At 46.0% G+C, this 23591-nt stretch overlaps 1 protein-coding gene and 1 non-coding gene across 2 annotated transcripts in view; one reads left to right on the top strand and one right to left on the bottom strand.

Moving 5' to 3' along the window:
* LOC100074551 (cytochrome P450 4F22) overlaps window positions 1-15558 on the bottom strand; it is a 55217-nt gene extending 39659 nt beyond the window's left edge. The window contains exon 1 of the mRNA XM_029051194.2: window positions 15409-15558. Within this exon, the coding sequence (XP_028907027.1) occupies window positions 15409-15506 (98 nt within the window). The 5' untranslated portion in view covers window positions 15507-15558. The remainder of the gene's footprint in view (window positions 1-15408) is intronic.
* A 6427-nt stretch (window positions 15559-21985) lies between these two features.
* Window positions 21986-22124, top strand: LOC114806903. Its single transcript, XR_003754956.1, has one exon. It is a non-coding gene; the product is annotated as a small nucleolar RNA SNORA7 (small nucleolar RNA).
* Window positions 22125-23591: the final 1467 nt, after the last annotated feature.

The following is a 23591-nucleotide window of genomic DNA, read 5'->3' as shown; positions in this document are numbered from 1 at the left end:
TGACATCTCCTCCAAGAGGCCCTCCCAAAGCCCTCATTTGAGAAGCAGCGTGGCTCAATGGAAAGAGCCCGGGCTTGGGAGTCAGAGGTCGTGGGATCTAATCCTGGCTCTGCCACTTGTCAGCTGTGTGACTTTGGGCAAGTCACTTCACTTCTGTGCCTCAGTTACCTCATCTGTATAATGGGGACTAAGACTTTGAGCCCCACTGGGACAATCTGATCACCTTGTATCCCCCCAGCGCTTAGAACGGTGATTTGCATATAGTAAGCACTTAAATACCATCATTAGTATTATTATTATTTCCCCTACTCCCTCTCCTTTCTGGGTCATCCTTGCATTTGGATTTGAACCTTTTAAGAATTTGAAATTCACTCCATCCTCAGCTCCACAGGATCTATGTACATATCCAAAATTTATTTTAATGTCTGTCTCCCCCTCTTGGCAGTAAGATCCTTGTGTCTACCAACTCTGTTATACTGTACTCTCCCAAGTGCTTAGTACAGTGCTTTGCACACAGTAAGTGCTCAATAAATACCACTGGTTGACTCATAAATTAGAGAGAGGAGAAATAATGGTCAAGATGAGATAAATTACATGAGTGCTGGGGGTGCTGTGTGTACTGAAGCAGCATGGCTCAGTGGAAAGAGCCCGGGCTTGGGAGTCAGAGGTCATGGGTTCGAATCCCGGCTCTGCCACTTGTCAGCTGTGCGACTGTGGGCAAGTCACTTAACTTCTCTGTGCCTCAGTTACCTCATCTGTAAAATGGGGATGAAGACTGTGAGCCTCACATGGGACAACCTGATTTCCCTGGATCTACCCCAGCGCTTAGAACAGTGCTCTGCACATAGTAAGTACTTAACAAATACCAACATTATTATTATTATTATTATTACTGAAGTGCTTAGGTGGCTCAGAAGCTCTGAAGTGGCACTTGGAAGGAATATAACATGTGGGGATTTGAAATGAATATGGGAAGCCCCCCTGGAAATGGAATTTCAAAAAGATTTTGAAGATGGGGAGAGCTGCGGACTGTTGGATAAGAAAAGGGAGGGAGTTCAAAGCAGGAGGAACAGCATGAGTAGGAGATAATAATAATAATAATAATGTTGGTATTTGTTAAGCGCTTATTATGTGCCGAGCACTGTTCTAAGCGCTGGGGTAGACATAGGGGAATCAGGTTGTCCCACGTGGGGCTCACAGTCTTAATCCCCATTTTACAGATGAGGGAACTGAGGCACAGAGAAGTTAAGTGACTTGCCCACAGTCACACAGCCAACAAGTTGCAGAGCTGGGATTCGAACTCATGAGCCCTGACTCCAAAGCCCATGCTCTTTCCACTGAGCCACGCTGCTTCTCCACAGTACACAGTACACAGTACTAAGTACAGAGATCACAGTACAGTGCTCAAGTACTTAGTTCAGTGCTTTGCACACAGTAAGCTTTCAATAAATACAATTGATTAAATGAATGAGAGCACCAGCAGGAGAGACAAAACTGAGGAACAGTAAGTAGATTAGCTTGAGAGGATCAAAGAGTGCAAGCTGGAGTGTAGTGGGAGAAGAGAGTGGATAAATAGTAGGGAGAGTGCCCTGAAGCCAAAAGTCTGACGTTTCTCCTTGATGCAGAAAGGAATAGGCAACCAGGAGAGGCTTTTAGTGTCGTGCACACCAACGTTTTAGAAAAAAGATCCTCACGGCAGAGGAAAGTATGGGCTGAAGAGGAGAGAGATTAGAGGCAGGGAACTTGGCGAGAAACCTGATGCAGTGGTCAAGCTGAAACACGCCAAGTTCCTGGACCAGGGTGGTGGCTGTTTTGATGGAAAACGTCAGACTCTGGAAATGTTGTGGAGAGAGAAAGGACAGGCTGAATATGGGCGTTCAAAGAGTGAGAGAAGTCAAGGCCCTACACTGGTGCTTTGTGTTATAGCAACTAAGGCTCAAATCAGCACAAACTAATGGAGTCTAGCAGGGGAGTCACTGGTCTTATTGATATTCTATTGTACTCTCCCAGGCGCTTAGTAATAATAATAAGAAGAGGAATGATGGTATTTGTTAAGTTCTTACTATGTGCCAAGCACTGTTCTAAGCGCTGGGGGAGATACAAGGTAATCAGATTGTCCCACGTGGGGCTCACAGTCATAATCCCCATTTTACAGATGAGGTAACTGAGGCACAGAGAAGTTAAGTGACTTGCCCACAGTCACACAGCTGATAAGTGGCGGAGCCGGGATTAGAACCCATGACCTCTGATTCCCAAGCCCGTGCTCTTGCCACTAAGCCATGCTACTTCTCTAGTACAGGGCTCTGCATACAGTATGAGCTCAATAAATAGCATCGATTGATTAATTGATCAAAAAATCATCACTCAAGTAACTGGAATTCTTTGCCAAGCTCCTCTCCCCCCAAATTATAGTTTCAGAATCTGCATCCCCAAGTCCTGACTCCAGAAAGGTCTGAGAGGTATTCTGGCTCAACTCCTTCATTATGAAGCATTTGCAGAGCATCCATAGTGTGCTAGCGGTAAATATGCCAAGACTCTGCTTTATCTCCTTCAAAAGAGCTTACAGGCACCAGGTGGACCAACATAAATGTGTACCTGTTGTTACATTTTTCTTTTTTTGTTGCTTTAGTAGAGTATTTGTTTGTTTTTCAGGGTTACTTATTTGTTTTCGATTGTGTTCCAGTAGACTTGGGGTGGCCCTAGGTAGCAGATTAAATGTGGGGGTGAGTGGGTGATTTCACTCTGCATATAGAGGTCAGCGCATAGAGGCCAGCAACTTGGAGAGGAGAAATCAAGGTCAGATGATTGAAGGGTGAACTCAAGTTGGATGGATAAATCCTCCCCCCCCACCCCGCCCACTTCCAGGAGGAAGGGGGACCTGAGGAAACCTTTTAGGACTAAGACATCTGAGGGAGGCAGCTTGGTGGGAGGCTAGAAGGCCTGTATGGAAGCGGAAGTGTGATAAGGGAACAAAAAGAGTAGATACAGGCAAGCTTTGCTGAACCAAAGAAAGCAAAGAAGGAGTGGGTGTTGATTAGATGTATTAAATGACACATTCAATCTACTGACCTCTAGGAGTGTGAACCAAAATGCCACCACCAAACATTCAAATCTGTCAACAAAGAATAACATACATGATCCACTAGACTGTAGGCTCTTTGAGGGCAGGGATTGTGTCTGTCTATTGTAGTCAGAGAAGCAACAGGGCATAGAGAAGCAGTGTGGCCTAGTGGAAAGAGCCTGGGCCTGGGAATCAGAGGACCTGGATGCTAATCCTGGCTTCACCACTTGCTTGCTATGTGACTTTGGGCAAGTTACTTAACTTCCCTGTGCCTCCGTTTTCTCATCTGTAAAATGGGGATGAAATACCTGTTCTCCTTCCTACTTAGACTGTGAGCCTAATTAATTTGATTAATTTGTATCTCCTCCAGTGGACAAGTCGCTGACAGTTCTGCTTGGTAAAACTGCCCAGGTGGAATAAAGAAAGAGAGGACATCTTCAGTGTACAGAACAGCTATAGGTAACACATGCCAAAGAAGCATGGATTTCCCAATCATCTCACCACTTGCAGTTCAAATGAGAGCAGCGTTGGAACAAAAAGGGAAGATATTCATGGAATAATCATAGTAATTGGGGGTATTATTATGGGCTAAGCACTGGGGCAGATACAAAATAATCAGGTGGGACACAGTCCCCATCTCACTGGATCTCACTGTCTAAGTAGGAGGAAGAACAGATATAGAATTCCCATTTAATAGATGAGGAAACTGGGGCCCAGAGAAGTGAAATGACTTGCCCAAGGTCACCCAGCAGGCAAGTGGCAGAGCAGGGATTAGAACCCAGTTCTTCTGACTCCCAAGGCCCTGCTCTTCCCTTTAGCCCACACTAACTGAGAAACAGGACAAATCAACAGCCAGTAGGCTTGAAAGTCTCAGAAGGAATCACAGTCTGGAGATGGAATTCTTCGGAATCAATCAATCAATCAGACGTATTTACTGAGTGCTTACCGTGTGCAGCACACTGTATTAAAGCGTTTGGGAGTGTACAATACAACAGAGTTGGTAGACACGCTCCCTGCTCACAAGGAGCTTACAGTCTGGGGGGAGACAGGGTGGAAGGGGATGATCTAAGACTAACAAATTAACAAAAGATAGGCATAGTATTTATGAACATCCACACATATTTGACACAGTAGTAAACCTATATGAAGCAAGGGAAATGGACTCAGTGCCTGATCTCTAAGAACTTATATTCACGGAATCATAAGTTGACTAGATCTAGGGTGGAACTGAATCCACTGCTCTGAGAAAATGAGATTGAAAATAGTCAACCAGAGCCACCTGACAGGGGTCTCCAGCAACCTGAATGAAATGTTCCGTTCTTAGTCTATCCAGTGATCCGGGCCAAGGACTTCAGCCCTTGAGACCTCTAGCTGATGATCACTCAAATAATGAACGTTGATACATGGGAGAGTGGACTCAAAAATGTCAGGACCTTTTCTTCTCAAAGTCAAGACAATCCATCTATCCATCATATTTATTGAGTGCTTACTTTGTGCAGAGCACTGTACTGAGTTCTTGGGTGAGTACAGTATGACACAGATTTGGTAGACACATTCCTTGCCCACGACGAACTTAGAGTCTAGAGGACTCCAACCTTCAGAGAACTGAAATTCCCAGGGTGGCCTGTGGAATTCCCAGAACCACCTCAGTTTCCCATGGCCCATGCCCCCACCCCTCTCCCCTGAAAATAGGGTGGCTTTCCCGAGGCGGTCCTCCCTGGGTGACTCCCAGCCTGATGGGTGTCTACTGTGTGCACGCTGAGAGCCCCATGTGCGACAGGGACTGTGTCTGACCTGATGATGTTGCATCCATCCCAGTGCTTCGCACATAGTAAGTGCTTAACAAATACCACAATTATTATTATTGTAATCAAGCCACCCGGAGATTTTCATTCCCTTGAAGGTCCTGAAATGACTCTCCAAAATGACTCAAGTTGTAGCCCAGTTAAGGTTTCTGATGGCCCTGACTGTGCCCTTTGATCTTTCCTTTGATTTGCAGGTGACCTTTATTTGCTGTACATTTTTGGTAAAGGAGATCTGGAATCTCACTAGTAGATGACTGAGAAAGAACAGAGAAGAGAGAACACCATAAAGGAAGCAGTAACTTTTATCTGAAAATCACCTGAGATTCTAGACAGTGACAAATGATACAATACATAATTATTATGGCATTCATTAGGTGCTTATTATGTGCTATCCCCCCTCTAGACTGTAAGCTCATATGGACAGGGAACGTGGCTGCTAATTCTGTTGTATTGTCTCCCAACCTCTTAGTACAGTGGTCTGCATCTAGTAAGCATTCAATAAATACCACTGATTGATTGAGAGATTGTAAAGGGCTGGAGTTGATACCAGGCTATAGGATCAGACAATGTCCCTGAAGGGTGCTCCCAATCTCTCCTATCCCCATTGTACAGATGAGGAAACTGAGGCCCAGAGAGCCTAAGCAGCTTACTCAAGGCCTTCTAGCCGACCAGTGACAGAGCTGGGACTCAAACCCAGGTCTCCTGACTCTCGGTTCCTCTACTCTGCCCATTAGACCACACTGCCTCTCCCTCACTATATGCATTTTTCAAAGCAGGCTCTCTCGTGACTCACCAGACTATTTTGTAATAGGTCCTGCTTGAGCTCCTACTGGAGACCATTTGGGTAGACCAACTTGGAATAAATCAAATTCATTACCATAATCGGCTCTATGCAAAAAGGTATCGACAAATTCCCATAAACTGGAATGAAACTAACTGGCACCTGGAAAAACTTGGGGCTTTGAGCTGAAACCAGGGAACAAATTGTGCAAGAGAAATAAATGCATTTAGTCTTAGCAAGAAAGCTGCAGGCAGAAAGGCTCACTAGCTGCCGCCCAGAGAAAACACACCCTGGTCACTCCCCGAATCGGTTGGGAGGCAAAGAGGAGTATTAAAAGTCCCTAGTGTTTCTTCTCCACCCTGTGTGGGAGGCACTGCCATCCCAGGAAAAAATTCCCTCACGTGACTGGCAAGGTTTTCCCCTTTGTCGAATGAAGCCTTTCCTAATTTCAATGGTTACATCATCCAGCACAAACTTCTGGAATAACAGGTTTCCCTGGGATCCTTAACCTCTTGCAGGTCAGGGTAAATCCTAGGTCCATCTGCTCGCGAAGATGCAAGAAAACCTCAGCCGACAAACTGCACTTCCCGTACTCACGTAACCCCAGTATTGATAGCATTCACTAAGCACTTATGGTGCGCTGGGAGAAAATGCGCAGGTGGGAATTTAAAACACGGTCCCTGCTCCTCATGGGGCTGCCAATCACTGTTAAGGTGAAACCCACACAATGTCTAGATGGGTGTCAAAATGGCAAATGTCCAAGAAGGTTCCTAGCCTGAAGCAGGTCACCCAGCTGGTCCGGTGTTTCTGATTAATGTCTGTCTCCCCCTCTAGACTGTAAGCTCTATTTTGGCAGGGAATATGTTTGTTATACTGTACTCTCCCAGGTGCTTAGTACAGGGCTCTGCACACAGTAAGTGCTCAATATAACTGGACGAATGACTGTTCACTAATGTCCATATCTGTATTTTATTTTAATGTCTGTCTCCCCCTCTTGACCGTAAGCTCCTTGTGGGCAGGGAATGTGGCTACTAACTCTGTTACACTGTATTCTCTCAAACACTTAGTACAGTGCTCTGCACACAGTAAGTGCTCAATAAATACCATTTTTTGATTGATTGATGTTGCTATAAAGCAACTTAAAATTTCTTTAAGGTTTTGGTTCATGTCCAATGGGCTGAAAGCAGAATCAGCTCCCAATTGGGGAATTAGGAGACCTCAGATTCAACAACAATATGGTATTTGTTTGTGCCAAGCACTGTTCTAAACACTGGGGTAGATTAAAGGTAATCAAGGTAGATACAGTCCCTGGCCCACATGGGGCTCACAGTCTTCATCCCCATTTTCCAGATGAGGTAACTGAGGCACAGAGAAGTTAAGTAACTTGCCCAACATCACATAGAAGTCTAGTCACAGAGCTGGGATTAGAACCCACTTCCTCTGACTCCCAAGCCCATGCTCTTGTCACTAGGCCATGCTGCTTCCCATATTCAGATTCAGATCTGCCCCTGCCCTTAAATAATAAGAATAATAATAATGATAGCATTTGGTAAGGGCTTACTATGTGCTAGGCACTAAGCGCTGGGGTGGATACAAGCAAATCAGGTCTCAGTCTTCATCCCCATTTTCCAGATGAGGTAACTGAGGCACAGAAAAGCAAAGTGACTTGCCCAAGGTCACACAGCAGAGAGGTGGCACAGCCGGAATTAGAACCCAGGTCCTTCCAACTCCCAGGTCCGTGCTCTATCCACTAGGCCACGCTGCTTCTCTAAACAATCTCTTAAACAATCCCAACTCTTTGTTTCCAATGTAGTCCAGTGGGAACAATAGCACGTCTGTGCTCCGTGCATTGTATTCTCCCTCCCGAGCACTTAGTACAGTGGTCTGCACATATAAAACTTTGAATAAATACCATTGATTGATTGATCACTACAGAATTTTCATACCGGCTAGGTGCCTTAAGACACTTTGAGATCCTGGGATCCTATAGAATCCAAGGAGACAGGCAGGACCTCTAGCTGCTACACCTGGGCAGCCAGTGATTGGAACCTAAGCCTGCATTTAGGTCAGAAAAGTCCACAAGGCCTGTAACTTGAGCAGCAGCATTAGCCTAGTGGAAAGAGCCCAGGCCTAGGAGTCAGGAGATCTGGATCCTAATCCCAGCTCCACCATTTGCCTGCTGTGTGACCTTGGGCAAGTCATGTGACTTCTCTGGACCTCAGTTCCCTCAACTGGGAAACAGCGATTCAATCAATCCCTGTTCTCCCTCCCCCTTAGACTGTGAGCACCCTGTGGGGCAGGGACTGTGTCTGACCTGATTCTCTTGCATCTACCCCAGGATTTAACAAATACCCCTATCATCATCATCATTATTACTACCTGAAGAAGCAGAGCCACTGTTAGTCACACACCCCCATCCATCACTTGGTGTCCCCACCTGGGTGGATGTCTTGCACCCCAAACCCAACCTCAGATCCCCACTGCCCAAAGAGAGGTTGCTAGGGAGGGGCAGCCTAATGGACGTTCCAAGGACGTGAGAGATGCCACAGGGAAAGGAAGGCGGGGCACATGTTACACCCACACTGAGCCAGATGTTATCTGCTGATTCTGCTGCTGGTGGAGTATGATGCCACTACAGCTTAGCGGGGGTGCAGGCCAACACCCAAATAACTCCATCAGGTTTGGCAGGTCAGCCTCACCAACTTGTAAGGAGACCTGTTTTACAAGGTGTTTGGGGCAACATGAACCAGAGGTGGGAGAACGCGTGAAGTTTGGATTTCACTGCGCCTAGTCTGTGCCAGTCCCCATGGCACTGAAATGTATTTTTCTTGTTCATCTGGACACCTCAACCTCATCAGTGGGGCTTACATAAACTGTCAGCTTTCTATGGCATACAAGATCACCTGAGAAGCTTTGGGGAGAAGGGTGAGAGAGAACCTTTTTGCCAGGTGGTCTGGGTCCCGGAGACAATCAAATCCACAGCCAGAGAACCACATGGACTGCCACTTCTTGGGAGACTGGTCCCTCTCCTCCTGCCACTGAAAGATCGGATAAATTCTCTGACAAATAGACTGGAAGTTCCCTGTTGACAGGAAACTCCTCGTGGGCAGGGACTATGTCTAGCAACTCTGCTGTACTATCCTCTCCAAGTGCTTAGTTCACAGCTCTGCACGCGGTAAAGCGGTAACTGATAGGGAAAGGCAGGGAAATGAGGTGGTGGGTGGGTAGTGGGGGGGGTGGGGGGGAATCTAGTCAGTCATCCTAGTCTCCTAGGATATGCCTCGGCCACCTTGGGCCCCTTCCACCTTCATGGTAGGGGGAGGGACATATCGACGCACAGTGCCCTCTACCAACAACCTCAATGCTTTAACCCTGCCTCCTTCCAACACTCAAAATAGCTCACTACCATGAGAAGATCCTCAGTAGTTCATCCTCTGGGTACCAATGTTTCCCTCTGAAAGCTGAAACAAAAGGGTTATGAGGTTAAGCTCTGTGGGATTCTACATGTGAAAGCCCTGGAGGAGGAGTGGATGATGACTCTAGGAGTCCACCTGTGATTGCTTAGAAAAGGTATATAATTCTTTTTCATGCAACACCATCCACCCACTCCCAGGGCCCAGGGCAATTTAGCAGTACTTCTTGATTCATTGGGTCAGAAGTGAGTGGTAAGACTCACCATCTGGGGGGGAGGGGGGACGGATGACATGTCAATCAATGTCCACTGTCTGTTCAACCTTATGCCCTGAGCACGGCAGTCGGGGCTCTCTCAAATCCAAGCACTGGGGTAGATTCAAGACAATCAGGTCAGACACTGTCCCTGTCCCATATGGGGCATAAAGCCAATGGAGGAGGGAGAACAGGTACCGAATCCTCATTTTCAGATGAGGAAACGGAGGCATGGAGAAGTGAAGTGACTTGCCCACAGACACATGTTGGACAAGTGACAGAGCTGGGATTTGAACCCGGGCCCTCTGGCTCGCAGACCCTAGCTCTATTTTATGCCATTTGTTAAATGCTTACTATGTATCTGGCACTGTTCTAAGCACTAAGAACGTAAGTGGGCTCTGTCCACTAAGCTACGCGGCTTCATCTCTGCTCTCCTACCAATATGATTCTGCTGGCATCCAATAAAGGCTAACAGAAGCAACTCAACTGCTACTTCATCTCTAACCTATAAACCCACTAAAGACTTTACCTCCGTAGTTTCCAGTGGTTTACCCAAGGGTTGGGGGTGAAATGAGAGGGTTAATCAGGGCAAGATCAGAACACTTCTAAAATACGGTCCCCACCTATCTTTCAGAATTTTCCCCAGTGTATCGTGTTCAGTTATCATGCCCTTTCATGCCTCGCATGTGTTTTCCTCAACTTCCAACCTCCTGAAAACCTTCTTTGGCAAAGGTGTCCAGTCTTGGTTGGCTCCTCTATCACCACCTCTTCAAATGCCAGTCCATCCCTGTTTGACATGTCTGTGTCAAGTGGTGATTATTAAGGCCGTATCTTACTATTTAATGTCTGGGTTGGGCCCCAAATGAGTTGGAAAAGCTCACTCTCCTGGCGCAGACAGATGAGTAATTCCCAGACAATGGGAGAAAGAATAAAGATGGCCTCAGCTCTAGTAGCCCAAATTCTGCCTTGTACCAGGCAGCCTCAGACCCAGCTCATCACCTCTTCCAGGGCCTACCTACCAGGAAGTTGCCAGCAGGGTCTCAATTTGAGGCATTGAGATCCAATACTCCTCACTTCATTGGCTCTCAAGGCCCACTGTACTCCTCAGGCATTCGCCACACTATGAACTCTACCACGTTGCTTCACTATCAGGCCAAGGCACCAAATGGATGAACAAAAAAGTCAGGTGCCTTCTCCTGACAGACGGGAGCTTACCTACTGTCAATCAATCAATTTATTGCACGCTTACTGTGTGTAGAGCACTACACCAAGCACTTGGGAGAGTACAATATAACAGAGTTGGCTGATACATTCCCTGCCCACAAGAAGCTTATCGTCTACAGGGGACTATAACTTCCAAAGTAAAAATGTGGCCAAAGACAAAATGCTTCCAGGATAGATTTGACCTTAGAGCTTTGAGATAGCACTCTGTCCCTCCCGCTCCTAATTTCCCTCTTGTTCTTTGTCTCTCTCTTCCTCTCTCTCTGTCTTTTTGTCTCTCCTCCTCCTTTCTCTCCTCTCCACTCCTCCCTTAGCCCTCTTTCCCCTTCTCCTTCTTCTCTCCCTTACCTGGGTGCCTCGCTCTTCCAGCTCTCTTTCAGAATCAGTATTGATACCTAACTAGAAGTATTAATGGTATTTATTAAGCACTTAGGGTGTGCAGAGCACTATATACTAAGCTCTGGGAAAGAATACAGGTCAGAAAAAGACATGGTCCCTGGTGCTTACAATATAACATACTGAGATCCTACTACGGGTCCCTAATCTGTACTTACAAAGTAAGTAAAGACTCCCAACTTTTCCCCTTCTGCCTCTTGACCCATCTCCTCCAGGAAGCCCTCCCTGACTAAGCTCTCATCGCCCCCCCCCCATTTGCCCTCTCTTGTGCATCATCTCTGCATTTAAGTCTGTGTTCCCCTGAGGTCTTTGATACTCATCCCGCCCCTTGCCCTGCAGCACTGAGGTCTACATCCTTATAGTCTGCCGCTTCCCCTCTCTGAAATTTATTTTTATATTCATTCAATCGTATTTATTGAGCACTTACTGTGTGCAGAGCACTGTACTAAGCGCTTGAAATGTACAATTCGGCAACAGATAGAGACAATCCCTGCCCAACAACGGGCTCGCAGTCTAAAAGGGGGAGACAGACAGCAAAACATCTGTCTCCCCCACTAAACAGTAAGCTCCTTGAAGGCTGGGATCATGTCTACCAATTCTGTTGTACTGTACTCTCCCAAGCAAGCTCAGTACGGTGATCTGCATGCACTCAAATACAATTGATTGATTGATGACTCACACTGTGCAATCTGCCTAGAACAACCTCCCCATTCATAGCCACCAGAATGCGTCCCTCCCCAACTGCAAAATCTTCCTGAAGAACCACCTCCTCCAGGAGGTATTCCCAAATAATTTCCACCTCCTCAATTCATGGCATCCCAACAGCCACCATTATCACTTGTGGATATACTGATTCCACTCATTTGTATATTCATTTATTGAATTCTCCATATTTTGCTGTTAGCAGATGCCTCTGTTTTTTCTCCAGATCCCACTATTCTTATACAATTTCATTCATTCATTCAATCCTTATTTATTTAGTGCTTACCATGTGCAGAGAACTATCCTGAGCACTTGGGAGACTACAAAGTAACAATGAACAGACACATTCCCTGCCCACAATGAACTTACAATCTAAAGATTGAATACTATCTCTTCCATTACACTGTAAATTCCTAGAGTACAAGGGTAATTTTTTTTTTTAACTATTATTGTACTCTCCCTGGCATTAAACTATAGAGTTCTGCACACATTCATTCATTCAATCGTATTTATTGAACACTTACTGTGTGCAGAGCACTGTACTAAGTGTTTGGAAAGTACAATTCGGTCTCGGTCTCGCCTATCCTGCCGTCGACCCCTGGGCCACGTCCTCCCACGGTCCTGGAATGCCCTCCCTCCTCACTTCTGCCAAACTAATTCTCTTCCCCTCTTCAAAACTCACCTCCTCCAAGAGGCCTTCCCAGACTGAGCTCCTCTTCTCCCTCTACTCCCTCTACCGCCCCCCTTCACCTCTCCACAGCTAAACCCTCTTTTCCCCCCATTTCCCTCTGCTCCTCCCCCTCTCCCTTCCCATCCCCTCAGCACTGTACTCGTCTGCTTAACTGTATATATTTTCATTACCCTATTTATTTTGTTAATGAAATGTACATCGCCTTGATTCTATTTAGTTGACATTGTTTTTACGAGATGTTCTTCCCCTTGACTCTATTTATTGCCACTGTTCTTGTCTGCCTGTCTCCCCCGATTAGACTGTAAGCCCATCAAAGGGCAGGGACTGTCTCTATCTGTTGCCGACTTGTTCATTCCAAGCGCTTAGTACAGTGCTCTGCACATTGTAAGCGCTCAATAAATACTATTGAATGAATGAATACAATTCAGCAATAAGAGAGAGAATCCCTGTCCATACAGGGTTTACAGTCTAGTATGTATACAGTAGGTGCTCATCACCTGTATTGAAAAGACAAGATCCCTCCCCTCAAGTAGTTTATCTAGAGGGGGAGACAACAAATGTAAATAGACAACTATTCCTCTCCACCATCTTTCTCCCTTTCTCCACCAATTTTCCTTCTCATCTCTTCTCCTTCCCCTTTCTTTCCTACAGTGGAAAAAAGAGAGAAAACCAAGGGGCTTTAAAAGGGCGGCTTCCTTCTGGAGCGGCAACGGGAGGTAACATGAAAGGTAGGGAGTATGCATGAAGAGCCCCAACTATGATGGCTCTGCTATGGTCTCTGGAGAACCCAGCCGCTGCCACAGACCAGGACACCCAGGAGTAGTGGGTTCAGATGCCCCAGGCCCAGCCCCAAAACAGTGAAGTCCAATGATGCCCAGAGCAAAAGGGGCTAGGCCCACCAGAACAAAACTGGCCCTTAAAACGAAAAGTTTGGGTCTGCCCCTGCTTGTTTCCCTTTCATTCCTTTTGCTTCCCCATCTCCTCTTGACCAAAATGGTTCCAAAAGGAGCCTGCATTTCACTGAAATTGAGGCTGAAATTGAGATCTGGTCTACTGATTTTTAAAATCAGTCATCAGGTAATAACAGAGCCAATAATAGATTTGCAGAAAAATTCTATTTCCCTAAATACAAAATATTATTTATCAAATTACCATTAAATCACTATTACTAATAATAATGGTACTTTTTAAGCGCTTACTAATGCATCAAGCACTGTTCTAAGCTCTGGGGTAGATACAAGGTAATCAGGTTGGACACAGTCCCTGTCCCACATGGGGCTCACAGTCTTAATCTCCATTTTCCAGATGGGGGAACTGAGGCCCAGTGAAGTAATAATAATAATAATAATGTTGGTATTTGTTAAGCGCTTACTATGTGCAGAGCACTGTTCTAAGCGCTGGGGTAGACACAGGGGAATCAGGTTGTCCCACGTGGGGCTCACAGTCTTCATCTCCATTTTCCAGATGAGGTAACTGAGGCACTGAGAAGTGAAGTGACTTGCCCACAGTCACACAGCTGACAAGTGGCAGAGCTAGGATTCGAACCCATGACCTCTGACTCCCAAGCCCGTGCTCTTTCCACTGAGCCACGCTGCTGGTCACACAGCAGACAAGTGGCAGAGCTGGGCTTAGAACCCAGGTCCTTCTGACTCCCATGCCCGTGCTCTATCCACTAAGCCAAGCGGCTTCTCTAAAACTTGGTTTACTATAGCACTTTTATTACCAAAGCGCTCTCACATTAATCAGTTCATTTCAACCCTCACCACAACCCTGTGAGGTAGGGAGACAAGGCAGTATTATCCCCATTTTACAGATGGGACAATTGAGGTACAGGGAAGTTAAGTGACTCGCCCCCGGTCACACAGCAGGTTAACAGCACATCTTGGGCCCACACTTGAGTCCTCTGACTTCTAGACCGGCACTCTGCCGCTTCGCCAGATGGCTTCTCCTAAATACTATGTACTAATAGTAAATTCCCTTAATACTAGTTCCCTTACTCACTTACCTTTTGTAAAATCCAGAGCAAGAAAAATCACCCAAATACAGAGTCCCCAAATTCATTAAGCCCTCTATCCTCCCATCGAGTCAGCCGCCGACCCCAGTCCTTTCCGAGGGTGTCTCGAACTTACCCTGTTTCCACCGGTGCAGCAAGTTTGGCGATGAGAAAATGTACATTGAGTTTTGGTAGATGCTTCAGTGATTCAGCCACGCTGACTTGTATTCACTTGTGCACTGAAGTCATGACTAAAAATGCTCAGCTATAACCCCTTAACGCCTCCATGCTCGTATCACCTGTCTGCACATTCACAACCACCCCCATATTTTTACTCCTGTTGGGCGTACCTACAACCACCCCCATGCTCACACCTCCATCCTCCACCCCCACAATTCCTTCCAAGCTTGTACCCTCATTCTGTACACCAATAATTTTGCACACCTGTATTCCATACAAATATCTAATTTCTGGGTTCAAATTCCTTTCCCCCACCACACACATGCACAATTCCTCCCTGTCCATGTTTGGTCCCATGGGTTTTTCCCCCATTATACAAACACTGACTCCCCTCATTTACACCTCTTGCTTTCTTCACACAATCACTCCAATGCTTCTTCTCCCCCACGCACCTTAAGTCACATTTCCCCCACTCTCATTTCCTCCACCTTGAATTCAAGTTGCCCCTACACGTGCTTTCTTCCTAGCACTCAAATGTGGGAATGTACACACACACACATGGAAAGGGAATTTGGTGACTGCCCACTCCAAGACATTTTAAATTCCTCCCCTCTTCGGTCCTCTAAGTCCCTTCATCCCCCACGTTGTTATTCGTATGACTTCCCATCTCTACAGAACTCATCATCAAGAATTTACTGATGCCTCAAGTGTCTAGCTCTATGCTGGGCACTAGTAAGGCTCCATCAAAGTTTTCTCCAAGCAGGGAAGGAATAAATACATGGACCCTGTGGGTTCCTTGAGGGAATTTTCATTCAGCTCAAATGAGAGCGAGACCCCAAACCGCCAGACATGTAGATAGAACTTCTAGGAGTCCAAAGAGCCCCCCTCGAGGCTAAAAGGCAGAAAACTTACCTGGCTGGTGTCCTGGATTCAAATATCTTGCTGTCCAACTGATGCAACTCACACACCAGCTCCCTCCCACGCTCTCCTCCAGCTGAGACTCCAAGCATGCGCAAGGAATTGGTGGAGTTCAGAGACCCAGCCACTCGAGCTCTTTGGGGAACTGGAAAAAGCTGCTTCTGCCCTCTGGTGTCTGTACAGAGACATCATTTCCCTTCTCTGGGGAATGTCGAGCTCAACTGTACTTCCTATCTGCTGTTTCTGACAGTGGTGGGCCCGTGGTGGACGTGTGTGATGCAGTGCCAGCCCGAGAGATGTGGGACACAGATTTCATTTTAAAGGTCCCACTCCCTCCCTCCAGGACAGGATGACCTATCAGTGGGTGGGTGATCTCAGACCACTGCCCACACAACCGCCAAGTAAGCAGGAGGAAGAGCCAGGGGTCACAACCGGCCCTGGACAGACCATCCGACAGGGAGTGCCTGAGGGAGATTTAAAAGACCACGGAAACTCATCTGAAAGGGAGGAACTGCTCATGGGAGAGGAAGAATGACATTCGTAGGACTTGGGAAAAGGAATGGCTTGGATTAGTAAGAGTGATTAGAAATGTGGTGTTTACCAACTCTCTTATATTGTACTCTCCCAAGCGCTTAGGACAGTGCTCTGCACATGGTAAGTGCTCAGTAAGTATGATTGATTGTTTACTACCCTGGAGGAGATAAAATATATCAGATCAGACACAGTCCCTATTCGACACAGGGTTCACAGTTTAAGTTGGGGGGGGGAATAGACATTTCACCCCATTTTACAGAAGAGGAAACTGAGGCACAAAGAAGTGAAGTGACTTTGCCCAAAGTCACACAGGAAAATAGCCAAGCCATGATTAGAACCCAGGTCCTCTGACTCCCAAGCCCTTATTCTTTCCACTAGACCACACTAGGTTAAGGGGAAAAAATTGATATTTCCCATTCTTCAATGCCCTTCTGAAAACACATCTCCACCAGGAAGCTTCCCCCAGTTAACTGCTCATCTCCCCAACTGCTGCTTCCATACCACCTAAAACAACGCATCCACCTCCTCTACCAGATTACAAAGGCCTTGAGAACAGGCATCGAGTCTACTAATTCTACTATACTCCCCCAAGTGCTAAGTGCTGTGCTCTAGACACTGTAATCTCTCAATAAACACCCCTGCATAATTAACTGATTTCCTCCCTCCTCCCCCCCCCCCCCCAACCTCATGAGTACTCTGGAAACACCAAGCTCAATGTTGTAGTGGTCCTCCTTTGGTTCTTTAAATAGTCCCCTAAAGAGCAGCACTGAAAGGAACCAGAGGAGTTAACAGCCTCACCTGGGGTCCACCTGACAAATGACATCTTCTCTAAACCAGGTGATCACAATTCCCCGGTGTATCAAGGGACCACTGTAAAACATCTTTGTTGCTGGATGAGGTGTATAATATTTAACTTGCTTTGCTTCAGGAACCAGCATCAAACCTGAATTGCTCTCTTGCATCTCCCACTTTGGCAAGGATGGACTGTAAGCAGCCAACAGCTAGACAAAGAGGCCCATCCTCTCCCCAAATCAACATCACCTCTGTTGGGCCTAGTAATTAATGCCTCTTAAGTGGTTCCATCCACTCTCAGGATCACGCTTGGAGAGTTTCCAGTACTCTACCAATCTCGGCTACAGGATGGAGAGTCAAGCATAGGCATACCCATTCCATTCCTATCTTGGGCAGTGGCTAGTGAGTGGAAGGCAATCTATTACAAGTCAAAACTCACCTGGCCTGGGCAACAGAGGCAAGGGAGAGAGTCGAGGGCGGAGACTCAAGTTTACTATGTGGAAGAAGACAATGGTCAACTATCGTATTTTAACCGAGAAAACTCGATGGATACGCTACCAGAATGATCGCAGATGGAAAGTGGGGCGTTCTGGGAGAGATGTGTCCACGGAGTCGCTATGGGTGGGAGATGGCTCGACAGCATATGACAAGGCAAGCGGTTCCATGAAAATAGAGAAAATGAAGTATCGGTTCCCTAGGAAATAATGTAAAGCGCATTAGTGTGTTACCAGCATCCCAAAATAATTGTCTGAGACAATATAAATAGATATATTACACAAATAAAGTTATCAGAATTATATAGTTGCATGATCAAATAGCAATGAAAATATATAACAGCATAAAAGGTTTTTGAATTAGATGCAAATAACTTTCAGTCTTATCTTTCACACCCTATTCAGCAAAAAGGCATCCTGTGCTAACATACTGGATCAGTCATAGAGCAGAAGGACCTGGGTTTTAATTCTGGCTCCCTCACTTGTCTGCTCTGTGACCTTGGGTAGGTCACTTAACTTCTCTGTGCTTCAGTTCCCTCAGCTGTAAAAGGAGAATTAAGACTGTGAACCCTATGAGAGTCAGGGACTGTGTCCGACCTGATTACCTTCTATCTACCCCAGTGCTTAGAACAGTGTCTGGCACATGGAAAGAGCTTAACAAATAATATTATTATCAATTAATAATAATAATTATTAATAATAATAATAATTGTGGTGGAGGCACTGGTGGGATAAGAAGGCAGCTGGAAAGGAGTAGACTGAGAGCTCCTCTAGACTGTGAGCTTGTTGTGGGCAGGGATTTTTAGTCTTCATTGTTGTAATATACTTTCCCAAGTGCTTAGTACAGTCTTCTGCACACAGTAAGCGCTTAATAAATACAATTGAATGAATGAGTAGGAATGTGTGGTGGCTAAGTGGGGGTTGCCTTAAAGGTAGGAGGCAGCCAGTTGGGGCAGTGGGCCTATTTTGTGCAGAGAAGAAGCTGAAGACTGGGATTGTCAGATTCACCCAAGGTCACACAGCAGACAAGTGGCGGAGCCAGGATTAGAACCCAGGTCCTTCTGACTCCCAGGCCCATGCTCTATGATCAATCCAGTATGTTAATAATAATAATAATAATGTTGGTGTTTGTTAAGCGCTTACTATGTGCCGAGCACTGTTCTAAGCACTGGGGTAGATACAAGGTAATCAGGTTGTCCCACATAGGGCTCAGATGAGAGCCCATTAGAGAAGCAGCGTGGCTCACTGGAAAGAGCATGGGCTTTGGAGTCAGAGGTCATGGGTTCGAACCCCGGCTCTACCACTTGTCAGCTGTGTGACTTTGGGCAAGTCACTTAACTTCTTGGTGCCTCAGTTACCTCATCTGTAAAATGGGGATTAAGACTGTGAGCCCCACGTGGGACAACCTGATTCCCCTGTGTCTACCCCAGCGCTTAGAACAGTGCTCAGCACATAGTAAGCGCTTAACAAATACCAACATTATTATTATTATTATTATTAGATGAGGTAATTGAGGCACAGAAAAGTTAAGTGACTTGCCCAAGGTCACACAGCTGATAAGCAGTGGAGCCGGGATTACAACCCATGACCTCTGACTCCCAAGCCTGTGCTCTTTTCACGAAGCCACGTTACAAGGTGCCTTTTTGCCAAATAGGGTATGAAAGATAAGACTGAAAGTTACTTGCATCTAAGTCAAAAATCTTTTATACTGTTATATATTTTAATTGCTATTTGATCACATGACTATATAATTTTGATACGTTTATTTATATTGTCAGTTTATATTAAAAACTTAATCAATTAATCATTGGAATTTATTGAGCAATTACTGTGTAGAGCACTGTATTTAGTGCTTGGGAGAGTACAATACAACAATTGGTAGACGGGTTCCCGGCCCTCAAGGCGCTTACAGTCCAGAGGGAGAGCTAGATATTAAAATAAATTATGGCTATGTACAAAAGTTCTCAAGTGCATAGGCGATGCAGAAGGGAGCAGAAGTAGGGGAAAAGGGAGATGAGTCAGGGAAGGTCTCTTGGAGGAGATGAGATTTGAATAAGGCTTTGCCTGTAGGAAGAGTAGTGGCCTGTCTTTTATGGAGGGGGAGGGAGTTCCAGGACAGAGGGAGGATGTGGGCATGGGGTTGGTGGTGAGATAGACGAGACTGAGGTACAGTGAGTAGGTTGGCTTTAGAGGAAAGAAGTGCGCAGGCTGGGTTGTAATAGGAGATCAGCGAGGTAAGATAGGAAGGGGCAAGCTGATTGAATGCTTTAAACTCGGTGGTAAAGGGCGCAGATCACCTCTCTTCTCTGTTCCTCAGTTTCCTCATCTGAGAATAATAAAAATAATAATAATGATGGTATTTGTTAAGTGCTTACTATGTGCCAGGGACTGTTCTAATCGCTGGGGTAGATACAAGGCAATCAGGTTGGGCACAGTCCCTCCCACATGGGGCTCACAGTCTCAATCCATCCCCATTTTAAAGATGAGGGAACTGAGGCACAGAGAAGTGAAGTGACTTGCCCAAGATCACACAGCAGACAGGTGGTGGAGTCAGAATTAGAACCCACAACCTCTAATTAATATTTATTATTATTATTACGGTAAATGCCACAATTCTCCTTCCCAAGTGAAGAGAGAACTTGGGGGAACGTTCTAGTAGTAGTAACATTTATCGAGCACCCGTTTAGTGCGATACACTGTACTAGCCATTTGCGGGGGTGGTGAGGGTGGAGGTTGGGGGAGGGGGTGGGAGTTGGTGGAGTCGGGATTAGAACCCACGACCTCTGACTCCCAAGCCTGGGCTCTTACCACTAAGCCATAGTAAACGTACAAGATATTACACTTGATCTTAGCCAAAAGGCCGAGAAGCAATGGGAAGCAATGATAATCAGAGTTGAATAATCAGAAATGGCTTTTTCCAGCAGGCGTCTAGGCTCCTGTCGCCTTTATTTGACAACTGCCCTTGTGAGGAATTAGACGGTTCTTTGGGGCTGTCGTCAAGGTGAAGAAAAGTGTCTGGAAAGGGCTTTGAGCGGTGGGGAGGAGGTGGGGGCTGGGGCTTGGCGCTAACCTGGTACTAGGCCATTCTTCCTTGTTAAATAGGTCCATTTACTTCTGAATACCTCCTTGCCCCTGCTCTTGACCTTCCTGATGAAAAACTCCAAGACCTGTTCTCAGCAGCTGGAGAGTGTTGATCTGGGGAAGGTCAGGAGTGAGAGGAAATGAAAGATGTACATTCAATTACTTTTGATGATTTATTCTGATAGCTTATCCTGGCATATTTCGATAAACTCTCTTTCTGATGCTTGTTTTTCCTACTGCTCCTACTTTTTGTAAATATTTTGTCTGTCTCCCCCATTAGAGTTCAAGTTTTTTACGAGTAGGGAATGTGTCATTTGTTTCTGTTGTTCTCTCCCCAGCTCCTAGCACACAGTTTTGCCCTCAGCTGGCACCTAATAAATACTATTACCCCCATTACTATGCCTAAAATTAGATCGATGGGAAGCCAAGAAAGCCAGTGCCCTTCCAAAATAGGCCAAAGAAGGCTGGATAGTTGGAATGAGTGGAACGTGGGGCCTGATGGGAGAAAGGAAAGGAGGAATACACTCTTCGTTTAGTCTAGGATAAAGGTGCCCTGTAATGATAATAATGATGGTATTTGTTGAGTGCTTACTATGTGCCAAGCACTATTCTAAGCACTGGTGGAGATACAAGGTTATCAGGTTGTCCCACATGGGGCTCACAGTCTTAATCTCCATTTTACAGATGAGGTAACTGAGGCACAGAGAAGTTAAGTGACTTGCCCAAAGTCACACAGCTGACAAGTGGTGGAGCCGGGATTAGAATCCATGACCTCTGACTCCCAAGCCCGGGCTCTTTCCCCTAAGCCACACTGCTTCTCATAACCATGGATAACATGGATAACATGTAGATAACATGTTCTTGAAACCCTGGCATTGGGCTCTGAGGTGGAGATGCAGCATGGCCTAGTGGCAAGAGCACAGGCCTGGGAGTGAGAGGACCTGGGTTCTAAACCCAGCTCTGCCACTTCTCTGCTGTGTGATTCTGTGCAAGTCATTTAACTTCTCTGTGCCTCATTTGCCTCATCTGTCAAATGGAGATTGACTGTGAGCCCTTTGTGGGGCAGGGTCTGTGTCCAACCCGATGGTCTTGTATCTACCCTAGGGTTTAGTTCAGTGCCTAACACAGAGTATGCATTTAACAAATACTATTTAAAAAAGAGAGAGATGGATTCCATCCACATACCCAGTTGGGGCTCTCAGGAGTTCAGGGAGACAATGGGTACCAGGTCCTGGATCAGGACATAGACCCCTTAGACTGTGAGCCTCACGTGGGACAGAGACTGTCTGTCCTGATTATCCTGTATGCATTTCACAGATACACTTCACAAATACTATTATCCTTCTTCATTCCTTCATTCATTCAATCGTATTTATTGAGCGCTTACTGTGTGCATCATCAAGAGGGCACCTAGAGGAGGCACTAAGGGAGGGCGGCTCAGTGGGTTAAAAAACACAGGGTGGCGAAGGTGGATCTGGGAGAAAGTAACCCTTTCTCACAATGTTTTGAGGAATTGAATTTAGAATCAATCGGGAAGTTGGTAGTGCTGTTCCTTGTAGGGGCTTTGCAAATCATTGCATTCAAAATGCAAAAATCACTGACTAAGCCCTCATTTAAGAATAATACTAACAGTAATGATAACGGTATTTGTTAAGTGCTATGACCCCAGTCACCTCTCAGGGTCGCACCTGGAGAGTTTCCAGCCCTCTCCCAGTCTCGACTATGGGAGGGAGAGAGTAGGCAGAGGCCTACCCATTCCATTCCTAGCTTGGCCAGTGGCAAGCGAGTGGAAGGCAATCTGCTACAAGTCAAAACTCACCCGTGCTGGGCAGCAGCGACACGGGAGAGAGTCGAGGGCGGAGACTCAGGTTTACTCCGCCGAAGGAGGCAATGATAAACCACTTCTGTATTTTTACCAAGAAAACTCTCTGGATCCACTACCAGAACGATTGCAGATGGAGCTGGGGCGTCCTGGGAGAGATGTGTCTATGGCGTCGCTATGGGTTGGGCACAACTCGACAGCATAAGACAACAACAGTGTGCCCAGCACTGTTCCCTTACTCCCTCACCCTTCTGCATCCCCCAACACTTGGACCTGTACCATTTAAGCACTTGATATTCTCCCCACTCTCAGCCTCTCTGCAATTATGTCCGTATTCATAATTTATTTTAATGTCTGTTTCCTCCTCTAGACTGTAAGCTCCTTGTGGGCAGGGAGCATGTTTACCAGCTCTGTTGTATTGTACTCTCCTAAGCACTTAGTACTGTTGTCTCTCATTATGGGCAGGAAATGTGTCTGTTATATTGTTGTGTTGTACTCTCCCAAGCACTTAAAGAGCAGCATGGCATAATGGCTAGAGCAAGGGGCTGGAAGTCAGAGGTCATGGGTTCTAATCCCAGCTCTGACACTTGTCTGCTGTGTGACCTTGTGCAAGTCACTTAATTTCTCTGGGCCTCAGTTACCTCATCTGTAAAATGGGGATTGAGACTGTGAACCCCACGTGGGATAGGGACTGTGTACAACCCAATTTGCTTGTATCCCTCCCTTACAGTGCGTGGCACGTAGTAAGTGCTTAACGAATACCACAATTATTATAATTAGTACAGTGCCCTGCACACAGTAAGCACTCAATAAATATGATTGATTGATTGCCCTGCATACAGTAAGCGTTCAGTAAATGCCATTGATTGTTTGATTAATCCATTTGTCAAGGGCAGAGTTGAAAATAAAGCTTGCATTCGTTATTCATTCATTCGTGCATTCAATCGTATTTATTAATAATAATAATAATAATAATGTTGGTATTTGTTAAGCACTTACTATGTGCAGAGCACTGTTCTAAGCACTGGGGTAGATACAGGGTAATCAGGTTGTCCCACATGAGGCTCACAGTTAATCCCCATTTTACAGATGAGAGAACTGAGGCACAGAGAAGTTAAGTGACTTGCCCACAGTCACACAGCAGACAAGTAGCAGAGCCGGGATTTGAACCCATGACCTCTGATTCCCAAGCCCGGACTCTTTCCACTGAGCCATGCTGCTTCTCTATTTATTCTTTATTGAGTGCTTACTGTGTGCAGAGCCCTGTACTAAGCACTTGGAAAGTTCAATTCAGCAATAAAGAGAGACAATCCCTGCCCACACCGGGATTGCAGTCTAGAAGGGGGGAGACGGATATCAAAACAGGTAAATGGGCATCAATTACCTAACTCATCCTGGACCCCAGGCCATCATCGTCCCCAGAGAGCTATCCGGGGAGCAGAGTGACTCATGGG

This window comes from Ornithorhynchus anatinus, chromosome X1 (assembly GCF_004115215.2).
Source record: "Ornithorhynchus anatinus isolate Pmale09 chromosome X1, mOrnAna1.pri.v4, whole genome shotgun sequence".
Lineage (NCBI taxonomy): Eukaryota > Metazoa > Chordata > Mammalia > Monotremata > Ornithorhynchidae > Ornithorhynchus > Ornithorhynchus anatinus.
The sequence above is the reverse complement of the archived record's forward strand: the minus strand, read 5'-3'. Positions and strand labels throughout refer to the sequence as shown.